Raw genomic sequence first — 16,265 nt, 5'->3', positions numbered from 1 at the left:
GCGGCAATAAGGCTGAATATATTTTCTTTAAGACCTAATATGTATTTGGTAAAAATATGAACAATCATACCTCAACACTTGCTAAACCTTGTATCACATATAAAACTTATAAGTAAACTATGGGTCATTACTGCCCACTACACTGATCAGCTAAGCTTGCATGTCACATGAAGGATCATCAAGGAAATACAGAATTGATTAAAGTTTTCACATAAAGTAGGGTATAATTATTTCTTTGACGTTCAATTTTCCTTACAAGTCATTCTGTTCTTCACAGTTAACGGTTTTGCTGTTGGCAGACTGAAGGAAATTTTTCTCCCTGAATCTATTATAGGCATGTTAACTCTTCACACTCTGAAAGCTAAAATCTGTCACATTTAAAAAACTTACTTTACTTGACAAATAAGTAGAAAACAACAAAAAGTCAAAATAATATATCGACTTGAAACAATAACAGAAAGTCATAGTTGAAGTACCCTTTCTTTCTAAACCATCCACACTCTCAATTCCCTCCTCACCATTGTTTGCACGTTGGTACATGTCATTCCTAAAATGCTAACTATACTTAGGGAGTCATTTTTATACCAGTTCCTATACCTATGCATTTACCCATCTAACTGTAAACCTTTTTATTAATAAGAAAGGATTATGCTTTATTAAGCATAATAATAATGCTTAATTAAGATGCAACTGACCTTTTTTGGTAATTTACTGAGGTGAAATTCATATAACATAAAGGTAATCAGTTTAAACTGGCATTTAGTACATTCACAATGTTGTGAATGTACCACCCTCTGTCTAGTAACAAAACATTTCCATCGCTCCAAAGTAAAACCCCTTACTTGCTAAGCAGTTTCTCCCTATTCTCCCTCCCCCATTAATATGCCTTCTCTCTCTATGGATTTATTTATTCTGGGTATTTCACATAAATGGAATCATACAACATCTGATGTTTTGTTCTGTATTCTTTCACTTAACATAATGTTTTGAGGTTCATCTACACCATAGTATATACTTCATTCCTTTTTATGGCGGAATAATATTTCATTGTACTTATAAACCATAACTTGTTTATCCATTCAGCTTGGATGGATATTTGGGCTGTTTCCAACAACTTTCTTTTTGCCCATACAAATATATATACTATAGATATTTTCCCAGGTTAACATAAATAGATGGATATAATACTTTTTTTTTTTTGGAGAAGCATTTTAAATAAAATCCTTGATAATATATCATTTTGGCTCCTATTTTAAAATGCATTTCTAAATCTAAGACGATGCCATCATCACCCAGTTTTTAACGATTAAAAATACTGGTTTTACTTGTTCTGTACATAATTTGAGATATTAAACTCAAGTTCAAATGTAGAGCTTAATTTAGTGATTTCCTAAATTTAGCTTCCATTTAATAGTCTCATGCTTCAAAAAATGATGTCAGCAAACTTCTACCTAATGATAAATCTTTTTTTATTTATTTTTTAATTTTTATTTATTTATTTATTTTTTTTTGAGACGGAGTCTCGCTCTGTCGCCCAGGCTGGAATGCAGTGGCCGGATCTCAGCTCACTGCAAGCTCCGCCTCCCGGGTTTACGCCATTCTCCTGCCTCAGCCTCCCGAGTAGCTGGGATTACAGGCGCCCGCCACCTCGCCCGGCTAGTTTTTTGTATTTTTAGTAGAGACGGGGTTTCACTGGGTTAGCCAGGATGGTCTCGATCTCCTGACCTCGTGATCTGCCCGTCTCGGCCTCCCAAAGTGCTGGGATTACAGGCTTGAGCCACCGCGCCCGGCCCGATAAATCTTATCTTTATTTCTCCAATCAAAAAACTTCTACCCAAATTAGGAAGTATATACAAAGCACTGCTAAAATAATGACATTTTAATCATAGATTGTGATAGAAAAAACATGAAATAAATGGGGTCAAGATTATATTTCTTTTGAATACTGAATTTTCCATGGTTTTCTGCAATAATAAAGGGCTAATAGTGGTAACCAGTGCTGCAGTATAACTAAGGAACAGCAATATCTCATTAAAAACTATTAAGATTGCTCTAAAATGGTTCAAAGCAGAAAACTTGCCTAGCTTAAAATCCCTGTAAATAATAACATATATGTATGTACTACTTCATAGTTTTCAGGTGCTTTTACTTCTTAAATAAGGCACAATAAGCCAAATTACAAAGGAAAATAACGGTAAATTTGTCTTACTAGTTTTTCTGTAGGAAGAAACCCTTGAATTGACTGATTTATGTAACAATACAGAGAAGTAAGACCATCAGGTATTACCACATCTATTATATAGGTAAGACAACTGAAGGTAACAGTGATTGTGTTTTATGTCATACAACTAAAAGAGAGCAGGTCATTCAGAAGATTTTGTTAGTCAAGAACGGAAAAAAATACACCTAAATCACTTCATTAATGTAATAATATCTGAAAATTTAATAATAAATATAACAGAGTTGATATAAAATAGCCATTTTTGCAGCATAAATTAGCACCTACAGTCTATATTATTTAAAAAAAAGAAAATTTAGAAATGTTTTCTAAAAATTTCTGAAACTTGTTCTTGATTAAAAATTTATCAGATGATGGGCCAGGAACAGAGGCTCAAGCCTATAATCCCAGCAATTTGGGAGGCTGAAGGCGGGTGGATCACCTGAGGTCAGGTGTTCAAGACCAGCCTGGCCAACATGGTGAAACCCCATCGCTACTAAAAATTAGCCGGGCGTGGTGGTGTGCACTTGTAATCCCAGCTATTTGGGAGGCTAAGGCAGGAGAATCACTTGCACCCGGGAGCTGCAGGTTGCAGTGAGCCAAGATTGCACCACTGCACTTCAGCCCAGGTGACAGAGAGAGACTCCGTTTCAAAAACAAAAAACAATTTATCAGATGATAAATAATAAAATATATGTCTTAATAAACCCTAGAAGATAAGTACAAATTTTAAGTCTATGTGATGTGGTACATTGTATTAAAAATTTCTTCTAAATCATTAAAATCATTAAAAATAAGTTCTGCAAGACAATCTATTTGTTCTATCATGTCAATATTCAAAGCACAATAAAGACTTGAAAGATGTCTGCTTCGCATTAAAAAAATTTAAATTATAAAACTTACATTTGGTTAAATGCTATGTCTGATTTAGCTAAAAACTGTTTCCTAACCATTTAAACAGACAATTATATTGGTGATATCTTAAAGACAGATTTAAGAAGACAGCAGGTCTCTTACCATCAATTATGATTATACAGAAAGATTCATTTTTAACTGAGTATGGATAATTCAGAAGATTTAGCTAGATTAATAACAAGTGCAATTTATTAACATCAGTTTTCTAGTTGATACTTATCAATTGGTAGTTTAAGATTATATGGGAGAATATTTACGTTGAAAAAACACAACAAAAACAAAAGGAAGGAAGAAAAACAAAGGAAACAGATTTGGTGCTGCCTTAAAACTTTATACTCCATGAGGTTTTAAGAAATGTATCTGAGGCACATTGGCAGGGCAGTATGAAATGATCTGTACTGCCACTGGCCATAGTGTACCTGGTCTGTGGATAATTAGAGTCCTTCAGTTTCCAAAGCTGTCAATCTGGCACCTTTCACGAGCAATATATTCACTTTAAATAAAACAAAACAGAACAAAATTTATAATTCAAAGAATGAAAGAATTCAAAAACTGCTACTGAAGCAACTTTATAGTTGTGCTATAAACCAAAAAATAGACAAGAAAAGTGAAATAACAGTGATATTTTTAAATTTTAAAATTCTCTGCACTTTATATCACAACTTTATAAAGTTCAAACCAGATAGTTTAGCTACTTCTGTACGCAGGTAAACATATTTTAAATTTCTTCATTGTATCAGTGTTGAAAGCTTTATATTATTTAATCTCAGCATCCAAACAAACAGGTTTACAAAACTATGATTTACTATAGATTCCATACACACCCAATATTATGTCCTAAAATGTATGGAGGCCCAACTAGAAAAAAAAAAAAAAAGCTATGTTCACAATTATTAAAAAAGAAATAAAACAAAATTCACATATATGCACCTTACCTGCAGCTGACCATTTAATGAACTCAAGTCTTCTGCTTTCTTCTCTAAAGACTGAACCCAGACTTTCCTTTTTTGTCGGCATCTTGAAGCGGCTGCTCTATTTCGCTCTAAAAACTTTCTCCTTTTTTCATCAGGATCTTCGTTAGCTGCTCTTCTCCGACGACCACTTGTACTTTGGGTCTGTGGAGTTGTGTGAGCTGGAGAAGCCTATTATAAACAGAGATGAAAGCTTGTTATATTTGTATCTAGTGAGTGAATTAACATAGGCAGTAAACGGTGTCAAAGGGGGACAGCAATTTTATTTTCTAAGTTTTGTTGAATACATCAGTATGTTGGGACAATATGAAAATGTGGTTTAACGTCTTTCTTGAATATACTTATGTTAGGAGCTATCTATAACACAATTCTCACTAATGCAATGTCACAGCAAATGTATTCTTTATATATAATATTTTCATTTACAAATATGAAAAAATTTAAAATATGATACAAATGATATATAGAAATATTTTTCCAAGTGTATTTTAACAGATTTTATTGTATTATTCAATCCCTGGAAAACTGCTGATTATAAATTTCTCAAAATGTTTAGTAACTTCCTATTTAAATTCATGATAGAAAACCAAGATTTCTATGCTATTTTTAAGTTAAAATATCTCATATTAAATGTCAATTTTCTTAAAGAAAATTGGTTTCTCTAAAGTTATGAAGTGAAAATATGTATATTCTTTGGTATATTCAGATTTTCTTCAGTTCGTGAAATTTACGGTCAGTCTTTTTCTAAGGGTCAAGTTCTTGTATTTATTAATGCTCATTTTTCTGGTAGGGAGAATCCCACAGGAACCTTAATTTTCATTTTAATTATTCCCTCTGCTCCCCAGTGAATCAGCTTGGTTATCTCAGATTAGCCAGAGAAAAAAGGAGACCTTCAGTTACTAGTAATACTGTCTAGTGTTTAAGACTATAAAACAATGGGTACCTTCAAGCCTTTCATGAACCCCAAAACTGTGCCACAGAACAAATGAATATGGGTGTCAAAAAATGAACTCTTGGCTGGGCGTGGTAGCTCATGCCTGTAATTCCAGAACTTTGGGAGGCCAAGGAGGGCGGATCACCTGAGGTCAGGAGTTCAAGACCAGCCAGGACAACATGGTGAAAACCTCTCTCCACTAAAAATACAAAAAATTTAGCTGGGCGTGGTGGTGCATGCCTGTAATCCCAGCTACTCGGGAGGCTGAGGCACAAGAATCGCTTGAACCCGGGAGGCAGAGGTTGCAGTGAGCCAAGATTAACACCACTGCATGCCAGCCTGGGCAATACAGCAAGACTCAGCATCAAAAAATACAAAAAAAAAAAGAAAGAAGAAAATGAGCTCTTGGAAATGGTGCAGAGAAAAGAACACTTTGTGGCTATAGGCACATAATCCAAAGGAGAAGCCTGAAAACAATCTTTTACCTATGATTTATTATATTTAAAAATGGTATGCACAAAGAAAATTTGTTTTCTCCTAATCTATGTAATACAAATCTTACATAAGGCTCAAGTTAAATTCTGCAGGTAAATTACCAAACTATTTTTCACTCTAAAAAATTCCAAAAAATAAAGTTATCATTTCTTTGTCCAAACAACTAGCATTACAGAGAGAGTTATTTCATTTATAAAGTATTTCACACCTGGGCAACATAGCAAAACCTCATCTCTACAAATAATTTAAAAAATTAGCCAAGTGTGGCGGCATGTGCTTGTGGTCCTAGTTACTCAGGAGGCTGAGGTGGGAGAGGACTGCTTGAGCCTGGGAAGTCGAGGCTGCAGTGAGCCATGACTGTGCCACTGCACTCCAGCATGGGCAACAGAGGAAGATCCCATCTCAAAAAAGAAGTATTTTAATTGTAATAAAGATTAAGCATTTAAATTAGAGTGTTTCTTTTACCTACGTAATTGTAACTTAATGTTTTAGAAAAATATTTCTATGGTTGGCTTCAAGATTTGCAATATTGAAATTTTTTCTTCATTCTCCTATTTTCCTTTTTTTTTTTTTTTTTTTTGAGACAGAGTCTCGCTCTGTGGCCGAGGCTGGAGTGCAATGACGTGATCTTGGCTCACTGCAACTTCTGTCTCCCGGGTTCAAGTGATTCTCCTGCCTCAGCCTCCCAAGTAGCTCAGATTACAGGTGCCCACCATCACACCCAGCTTAACTTTTGTATTTTTAGTGGAGATGGTGTTTCACCAGGTTGGCCAGGCTGGTCTCAAACTCCTGACCTCAGGTGATCCACCCACCTAGGGCTCCCAAAGTGCTGAGATTGTAGGCGTGAGCCACATCCTCCTATTTTTCTTACTGAGAATAGTAGGTTTTTTCTTTTACTCAGCTGGCTGAATAAGAGAGAACAGTTTATTTTTGGTTTTAATTGATTTAACTCATTACAGCAAAGACTAATCATAAGTACTAGAAGAATAGCAGAAGCTTAATTTCTGCTACTCAGACTTATAGTTGTATATCTTTATGCCTATCAAGGATTGGAGGCTTCTTAGAAGTGTATACTGCTCCTTCTCGTCCCATGTCTATTGATTAATTCATTCCATTTCATTCAGAAAATACTTATAGGAACTATTCTAGAAACTAAGTATAGCAGTGAACAAACAGATAAAGTCCTGCCCTCATGGGGCTTCCATCCAATACAACAACATATAAATATACAAATAAAAATTAGATCCAGGAAAACTATAGTTAGTACAAGAAAGGACAATAAAAATAAATTATATTCATTTTTTAAAAATAACCCTTTAAAAATGTAAAAAGTCATACTTAACTTGCAGACCACACAAAAACACCCATGGGTTGCATATGGCCTGTGAAACATTGTTAAACCCTGAGGTATAACATTAACACACATACACAATCACTCAGCCTCTCATTTTCCCTTTTGGTCCCTAAGCTGTTTAGTGGATGACAACCACAACTACATTTCATTATGTTAAGTTTTTAAAAGACAAGATGCAGTTATGTAAATACTTATGCTTAGGTGGCAATCTAAAACTTGTTTATGTGTGTTTCTTTGATTGAAAACTTTTGCTTTTTAATGCCAATGCTAATATTCTTCAAGTAAAGATAAAAGGTCTAAATAGAATTCTGAAACACTTAACAGGAGTACAATAATCCTTTACTAGAAAGAATTAGAAAGGCACTGCAGGCATATAACAATATCAATCATCTCACAGGCAGTCACAGACTAGAGGTAAGTGAAAGGGGTCTCCAGTATAAACAGCTGCCATAAAGCGTATTTGCTCCTTTGGTGATGTTTCACAAGTTTTAATTCAGCAACCATTTGATTTATGTTAGTAATGTAATACCTACATATGTGTGTATGTGTGTGAATATTTATCTACATACTTCTCTAAAAGACTTCTGATTACCTACAAGTGCGATAAGGTTACTTATACAAATAAATAACAAAGAGTAATGTTTTACAATGAGTGAGCAAATATTAAAAGCAGAAACAAGAATTATTTGTTCTGCTAGTATCGGAAACAGAAAAAAACATCTGCCTCTTTGGGACATACACACTTTAATGGTTGTACATGGCAACACAATACTAAAATATGATATGCATTGTAATCACAAACATATGGCATTTTAGGAAAAAGCAAAATCAATAATTTTTTAAGACGAGATCCAAAAAGATTCTTTAGAAATCTTAGTTTTGCTACTTGAAAAAGAACATAAGATTTAGTTATATACATTTCTGAAGAACACAGCATCCCTTAACAAAGAAGTTATTGTCTATAAAATTTACAGAACTTAACCTATTAAACTTTCCTATAACCTCAATACCTTGGTTACATAGGAGAATAAGTCAAATCAAACCTGTTTATGCCACAGCAAGAAAAAATATCTAGTGTTATTAGTTATGGTTTATGTCAAATTTGTAGTTTTGGACAATAACTAAGAAAACAAGATACAATTTCATTCTTCTCACTATAAGGTTCTAATATTATTTTTCTAGTTATATAACTATTTTCCAAAGTCATAACTCTATAAACTTCCTCAATCAGGAAACAGAGAGTAAAGGAAATTTCTCAAAGCAGTATTTAGTTTCACTGTCCTAAAATCAACAGAAAAAGATATTTTCTTTAAAAAGAATTGTGCCACGTCAGACCAACATATATGGACACCCACAGAAATATTTACAGGTGTCCTAAACAGAACAACCGCTCTATTATGTTTATTTTTGTATCAATTCTTGTACACTGAGCTACCTTTTCCTAAGGCTTTTGATACCCCTTTGGAATAACAACATGACCAGAATAATATTTTTTAAATAAGTCATAAGTTATACTGTACTTGTCTGTTTAAAGATGACAGAGTGCTGAATAATAAAAACAACACACATACCGGAGTCTCTGTAGTGGATGTGGCTGGCTGTTGTAATGACTGTGGTCGAGATTCCTCTGACTGAGTCCTAACCAATCCACTACCATGACCTTTGACAGTATCACCATTGGTAACTGGAGGATGTTGCTGGGTCAAAGCAGCTTTTAATCTCTGAAATGCAAACACCATTAAAAATTTTTTTTAAGTCCTTAAAGATCATCATGAATATCGGTAAGACAAACAGTGAGATCTTAGGTAGTTTCCTTGAGTCTTTTTGCCTAGTACTACTAGAGGATTATGTATTTTGCTGTTTCTAGTGAATTTTGAGAAAATAATAATAAAGGCCTTAAAAATGTAACATCGTGTCATTGGCCAAGTAAGCACTGGCACCAAATCTGCAAACAGAGATCAAATGGGGACAAACTGAGCCTCCTCCTAGAACCTACAGCTGAGTTTATCTCTCTTAGGTTTTTCCTGTCCCCAGTAAGCAGATCTAGTTCTCTTTTGATGTTGCAGTTTGCCAGTTAATTATTGGATTGTATTGGACTCACATTCAGAGCATGATAGATCTAGTATTAGAATGAGGCCCCAGATATTTATGTCTACCACTTTCTCAAGATACAATTTCAGTGAAGCTTATTATGCTATCAATAAAAATTTGTCATATATGACTATTTTATCTCCCAACCAGTTAGTAAGCTCTTTAAGAGCAGAGATTATCTTATACTTTTGGGTATTCCTTTTAGCAACTGGTATAATTATTTGCTACATAGGTATAAAAGAAACACTTGTTAACTGATAGAAATTGATTTCTTTAGTGAAAATGGTCATATGTGATCTTTAAGGTGGTTTTATTGTTACGATCTGTAAATATGAAATAATTTGCAAAGATAAATCATACCACAGTACCTTAGCAATGAAAGGGACTTCGGGGATCCCACAGACCTGAGACTATTATTGCTGATACTGTTCTTAATAACTAAGATGTAGTTCTTGGGCCCCAAATATACATTATTATAGAAATTGGAGTCAGAGTTATATATACTACACTTTCCTACGATTCTTATAAAGGTGCATCTTTGAGGGGGATGGAGGCTAATAAGAGAGTGAGAGCGAGTGCGAGTTAGAGACAAAAGAGAGAGACAGAGACGTGAGAACTATGTTGCAGCCTACCCAGTGTTTCCCAAACTTCTCAGAAGTAAATAACTGTCTGGGGTGTTAAGTGTTAAGAACACATATTCTTGGCAATCTTTTCCTTTCTTCCTTCCCTGAGTATAGCAGAAAGGGGTGAGTGAGAGAAGAGCTTTTGAAAAAGATCCCCAAATAATACTAGTACAAGTATTTCCATTCACTTCAACTAAGAAAAATTCAGAAATTTTTATAACTATTTCAAGACTTGTAATTTCTTTCTTTTCATCTAGGCCTATCTTCTTACTATGTGATCCAGATCCCATAAAATCTGAAGCATATATGAAAAGATCACCAGAATTTTAACTGAGGCAGTAATTATGCATGAACAAATGTTACTGGACATTTTTTCTCTCTCTTGCGAATCACTGTATATTCTGGGTGTGATTTTTAAAATAAAGTCAATTTGTAAAAAGAAAAGTTTTCTTGAGATATAAGTTACACATAGCAAGTTAACTCTGTTTAGTGTACAATCCCATTAATTTTTTTTTTTTTTGAGAGGGAGTCTCTTCCTGCACCCAGGCTGGAGGGCAGTGGCATGATCTCAGCTAACTGCAACCTCCACCTCCATGGTTCAAGCAATTCTCCTGCCTCAGCCTCCTGAGGAGCTGGGATTACAGGCCCATGCTACCACGCCCGGCTGACTTTTGTATTTTTAGTAGAGACGGGGTTTTCATGTTGGCCAGGCTGGTCTGCAACTCCTGACCTCAGGTGATCCACCCTCCTCCGCCTTCTAAAGTTCTGGGATAACAGGAGTGAGCCACCGCGCCCGGCCTCTATTGAATTTTAACAAACAAATACACTCATGCAACCTACCCTACAATCAGGATACATAACAGTTTTACCATAACAAAATCCTCATGCTCTTTCCTGTCATACTCTCCTCCCTGGCCCTGGAAACCACTGATCTATTTTCTGATCCCAAGAGTTCTGTCTCTTCCAGAAGATCATATAAATGGAAACATACATTGTATGGCCTTTTGAATCTGGCTTCTTTCCCTTAGCACAATGCAGTTGAGATTCACCTGTGTATTATCTGTGTTATCTATTATCTGTATTATCTATATTATCTGTAGTTTTTTAATGAGTTTTTAATTGTATAGTATCCCCATTTTACACTTTAGGAAACCAGGTATCATTTGCTCAAGGATGCAGAGCTGTTAAGCTAGTTCAAATTCTGGATATAAACCTAGATCTCTTCAATTTCAAGTGCAAAATATTTCCATGGCACCATGCTGCATACTTTATCCTTGGTGCTACCAGAAAACACAGGGAAAGATCAAGAAAGAGAGTCTGAAGCTTTGTGGCTTAATGATTCAAAAGACAATCATAAGGATTGAGAGTGCCAAACCTGTTAACTGCAACTGCTAAGCCAGGATCAGTCATGTTTTCTCCCTCTTTTCTGACAGACTACTTCTTCATGAATTATAACAATTACCACTTATGTAGTATCTTGGTGCTTTCACTGATTAGAACATGCAATGTACTATGGTCTTATACAGCTGAGAATACACTTTAGGTTCAGCACCTAACTCCACCTCAAACTATCTGTGACTTTGAACTTAACATTGATCTTTGAGTCTCAATTTCTTTACCTATAAAACTTGGAATAATAACTTCCTTGCAGAGTTGAGTTGAAAAACAAATGTAACATGTAAAACTATCTGACTTGTAAAAGAATTTTTCAGATGTTTCCTTACTTCTTTAAGAATACTATTGAGGCCTCTATTTTCTTAGTACGGAGGTCCAAAGAATCAGGAGAGTTTCTATGTTTCTGAATTTTCAAAATGTCCTTAAGGGTCATCTTAAGCATTACTTTGATCCCAGACATATTTTATATGTGAGATGTAAAAAGTAGAGGTTCTTCTTCAAAGACTTTCCTCCCATCTAATTAGGAATAGTAACTTCTCTTAGAAGCAAAATTTATTCAAAGACCTGTGCTAATATTCTTAAATATCTGCTAGCTGTAATAAAGAAATCAATGTACTTTATGTTCTTAGCTCCCACAATTTAGCCTAAATATATGCCCTGGCATGCTTATACTGGTCCAAGCAAGCATTAGGTCATAGCCTGTTCCTCTTCCTTATTTGAAGGTGTTTTTACCTTTCTCAGGATCCCACAAGTTACTTTCTCCTTCCTTTATTCTCCTCTGCCTTTGTTTCTTTAAAAAGTTCTAAGTTGCTAGCCAATCGGGACAAATACAGAATGTGAGGTCCCGTTCCAGTCAACAGAAACCACACACAGCTGTAGGGTGGACGCGTCAGGTTATAAATGACCCTGTCTCCTTTATTTGGTGTACTCTTGTGGGAAAACTGCTGGCGAGTGTACCCTTTCTGCAGAAAGTAAAAAAACTGGCCTTGCTGAGGAAATTAAATTCATGTTCATGTGCTATTTCTTTACGGCACCGGGGAACAAGCAAGCATTCCTGACAGAGACATGCTCAAGACCATACCAAAAACTGAATTTTTCAGAATCAAGACAAGATTCCTAGTTCCTTTTATAAACAATCAGAAACAACTATATTAGTAGCTAAAACATAGGCAATTAGGCCCCTAATAATTGATGGGATAATGTGGAAGTGGATGGATTAAAACTGAAATTAAATGAGGGACTAAAGTAGTAGCTGGCTAGAATCAGATAGGAATACTCAGGAAAATGATGAAGAAGTATTTAAAGTAGAAAGACCTGAGTTGGAAAAGTGTGGGTCAGAACAAAGGGAGACAGTCTTGGGAGGTCATAAGTCTGCATATTTACATATTTTATAAATAGAATGTTAGACATCAAAATACAATGACTAGTAACTAGTCTATAGTGATACATTGGGGCTTTCATTTCTAGTTTTAAAATGTGCACAGACATAACTAGAGGTAGAAATGTGAGGCTTAGTAAATTATGTGTTGGGAAAACATTTTTAAGTCCTTAGGTAGAAATCATCATAGAATTGAAGAGCATTTAAAGTTTTACAGTGAAGAGCTTAACTCTCAGAATTAATGAAATACAGTAACTGCACATAGGGGAGCCTGAAATACATAAACATCACTCTCTTGAATAATCTTTAGTAGGGCAAGTTACTACCTTATAGAGCACTTAAAAGCAGCATCAGTATCCATTCATTATCCTTCCTTGACTGCCCTAGGGTATACAGTACTCATCCAGTGAGGAAGCTCTAATGTTTGCTCCATGCTGTTACATTGATTACAATGGGTCTGAGTTGAAAAGTATGCCAGTGGGTATACAACAGAAGAAAAAGATTTAAAGGGTTAATTAACACTGTTCTAAACTGTCCATTAATTTTTCTAAAACTACAACAAAAATGCACATATGCTAAAAAAATTAGAATTAGGTCAAAAAAGCAGTCACTAAGTATCATTCATATAAATTTTACAATTAATGTAAGGATATCTACAATCCAGCCATACATATTTGTTAGGAGCATTTGAAGAAGGCCAAATACTTTGGTTTAAAGAAAAATAAATGAAAATACATATAAATGTAATGAACATCTATTTTACAATAGAATTTTGGAGCTAGCAGAGATAATGAAAGTCAAGTAGTCCAATCACTATCTTACAGATATAGAAACTCCAAAAAACTGAAGTTACTTCCCAGAATCATAGTTAGCAGAGATAAAACCAGAAATTCTACTTCTTGACTCCCAGTTAACTGAACATATTTTAAACAAAAGCTTTGCCAAACTGGAGCTCTAGTCTAATGTTAAATTTTCTAAATCTATTAGTGATCAATTAAGTCAAGCATCTGATATTGGTCAGTCCATTACTAAGATCAAAATCTCTCTCAATGGACAAATTTAATATATGTAAATAAGGATTAAGTACTGAGAAATAAAGATTGAGCACTCACAAAAATTAAAGATTTAAGGTGGGGTGTGATGGCTTATGCCTGTAATCTCAGCACTTTGGGAAGCCAAGAGGACTGCTTCAGCCCAGGAGTTCCACACTAGCCTGGGCAATATGGTAAAACTCCATTTCTACAAAAAACTTAAAAATTAGCCAGGTGTGGTGGTGCATGCCTGTAGTACCAACTACTCAGGAGGCTGAGGCAGGAGGTTTGCTTGAGCCCAGGAGTTTGATGCTGCAGTGAGCTCTGGCCTGGGCAACAGAGTAAGACCCTGACTCAAAAAACAAACAAACAAAACCCCAAAAAAACAAAAGGAGGACTTTACAAGGTCTACATTATCCAACATGTACAAGAAAACTTAGGCATAATTTTAATTTAAAGGTAGACTTTGATAAACAAAAATGTCTTTATTATATTTCTATGAAACAGATCAATATTTTAATGTTTAATTTTCAGTGATGTAAAGTTCAACTACCATATTGAAAATTTTTTTTCTTAGAGAGATACAGATTGTTTCAATTAATTAAGGGATGAATAATTTGTTGTGCTGACCAATCTGATACATTTGCTTTAAGAGGTGATCTCCTAGAAATAATTTGTCATTCAAGTTCTATGTTGCACCCTTGAAAATAAATTTTATCACATCTGTCAGAACTTGGTAGGAACAAAGTACTCCATCATAGTTCAAAGAAAAAAGATAATCTTCTCTAGAAACAATTTATGAAAAAGTCAGATCCATATTTCATATGTGCCACAAAAGCTCATCAGAGTAATAACCCTCCTTCTCCTGGGTGTTATCCTACCATCTGCTGCTCTATTACTTATCTTTATTTTGCAACTAATTAACAGCATAATCTTCTAAATTCAGCAAGTTAATTATCATTATTGTGGTCTATGCAGCATCATCAGTCCTCATGAAATCTTGTCTCCCCACCCCCAGAGAACATATGAAAATCAAGTAGGTTGAGAGAGGGTCTGTTTCCTTGGAGTGGGCTCATTAGGTGTTTGCTGATTAGCTCGGCATGAAGAGGCAGGTCAGAAGAATTCTGCTGAACATGAGGTTCCATGCAGGGCCCAACCAAGTTAATGTAGGTTTCTGAACATTTGCCAAGATGCCCTCTGTCAGCTTTCAGTAGAAACCCCCTGCAGAAAACCTACTGGCTACCCACTGTGTGCAAAGATATTTCTCAGTTTGTCACACGTCTTAAAAAAAAAAAAAAAAAGATTCTGGAGGATACTATTTAAATACTTTCCTAAATCTTAAAATCCCCAGATGATTAACATTTTCTTATTCAGAACGGTTGCTTTTTGATTACAAATATTACAAAAGAAAACTGTTTTATTAGAAGAGTAATATGATTTACGTGCTTAGTGACAAAACCCCTAAACCAAAATTTGGTGACAAATAGTCTAATTCTGTAGAAAATTATATCCTGGGAATTTTTCTGTTGTATTAAAAAGTACTAGACAGTCTTTCATTTTTCGGGCCCTATCGACATTTCTTTAACACATTCTTACTTTTCCAAAGGCTTAAAGTTCTTAAAAATTAAAAAACACAAGCTTACTGTGAATTTTTTGTTGTTGTTGTTAGTAGAAAAGAAAGATCTTATTTCAGTATTCACAACACACACAAACACAATGCATACATAATATCTTCCTGGAAAGGCACTGAACATCTGAAAATCAGGGAATTACAAAAGCATCCTTGGCTATGTTAGCATACAAAGTAAATTTCTCTTCAGCTGTAGTGTGCTACTCATTCTTCCATGTTCCAATCCCATTATTCTCTTAAGTTATTTTTAACCACAGGTCATTTTAGCAGAACTACTGCTACAATATACAGCATGTTATTAACAGATTGTGATCACAAAGGTCCATGCAGAATCCTGAAAGGATGATGTTTAAAATACTTTCAAAGACCTGAAAACAACAAAGTACAATCCAACAAAAGCAGTAAAAGAAGAAATTACAAGTTTTAAGGTGGTGGTGGGTTAGGGGGGGCGGTGTGCAAACAGGTGTAGGGTCAGAAAAATCATTTAAGGTGTAACATGAATCTAGGGAATGTGAGCTGGGAACCACTTATTTGGAGAACGTGGACTTGGAGTTCTATATTTAAGGCACGAAAGAATCAAGTTCTGTGACCATTTATTTGGTCATTAAGAAAGCTCTGTGCACTGGGATATGAACCCATCTTCAATATTCTTCAGTTGGGATGACAGAATTGTTTATTTGGTGAGTCTTCTTAAGCCCACTGAAGCTTAAAAAAGTAAACCAATACCACTGACATTTTAATTTCAAACTTTAATTTCAAATAAACTATAACTATTTGGTATTTTACGTTCTAAAAGTGTCTAATTTGCCAAGCAGAGTAATGTATTTCCCTTGGACTTTAAGTGAAAATGTTTAATTAAGAGATTGACTTGGGCTTGTGATTTTAGTTGTAAGTGCTGAGATAATCTTAAGCAAGCTTCTAAATAATGAATATATAAGAAAACTATGTATCAAAAACTATGTAACAAAACACTGTAAGTTTACTTAAATTTAAGAATTATTAAAGTACTTGAGAAAGTCAGATAATTGAGAATTATTGAGTACACAGCTTTACATGTATATAGCTTAGCGTGTTTTTTTTTTTTTTTTTTTTTTTTTTTTTGAGAGGGAGTCTCACGCTGTTGCCCAGGCTGGAGTGCAGTGGCGCGATCTCGGCTCACTGCAAGCTCCGCCTCCTCGGTTCACGCCATTCTCCTGCCTCAGCCTCCTGAGTAGCTAGGACTACAGGCGC

The 16,265-nt window shown here is 34.9% G+C and overlaps 1 protein-coding gene across 3 annotated transcripts in view; it reads right to left on the bottom strand.

Annotated features, from left to right (window-relative positions):
- Positions 1-16,265, bottom strand: part of ATF2 (activating transcription factor 2) — a 90,535-nt gene that overhangs the window by 14,832 nt on the left and 59,438 nt on the right. For 2 of the 3 annotated variants that reach the window (XM_050751772.1, XM_050751773.1), the window contains exons 11-12: positions 8,459-8,608; positions 4,069-4,275 (exon numbers count right to left, since the gene is read on the bottom strand). In XM_050751772.1, coding sequence (XP_050607729.1) covers positions 4,069-4,275; positions 8,459-8,608 — 357 coding nt within the window. Of the gene's footprint in view, positions 1-3,552; positions 3,627-4,068; positions 4,276-8,458; positions 8,609-16,265 lie in introns of all 3 variants that reach the window. The other variant, XR_007718278.1, reaches the window with a different exon arrangement.

The sequence above is a fragment of the Macaca thibetana genome, chromosome 12, assembly GCF_024542745.1.
Source record: "Macaca thibetana thibetana isolate TM-01 chromosome 12, ASM2454274v1, whole genome shotgun sequence".
NCBI classification, from domain to species: Eukaryota; Metazoa; Chordata; class Mammalia; order Primates; family Cercopithecidae; genus Macaca; species Macaca thibetana.
The sequence above is the reverse complement of the archived record's forward strand: the minus strand, read 5'-3'. Positions and strand labels throughout refer to the sequence as shown.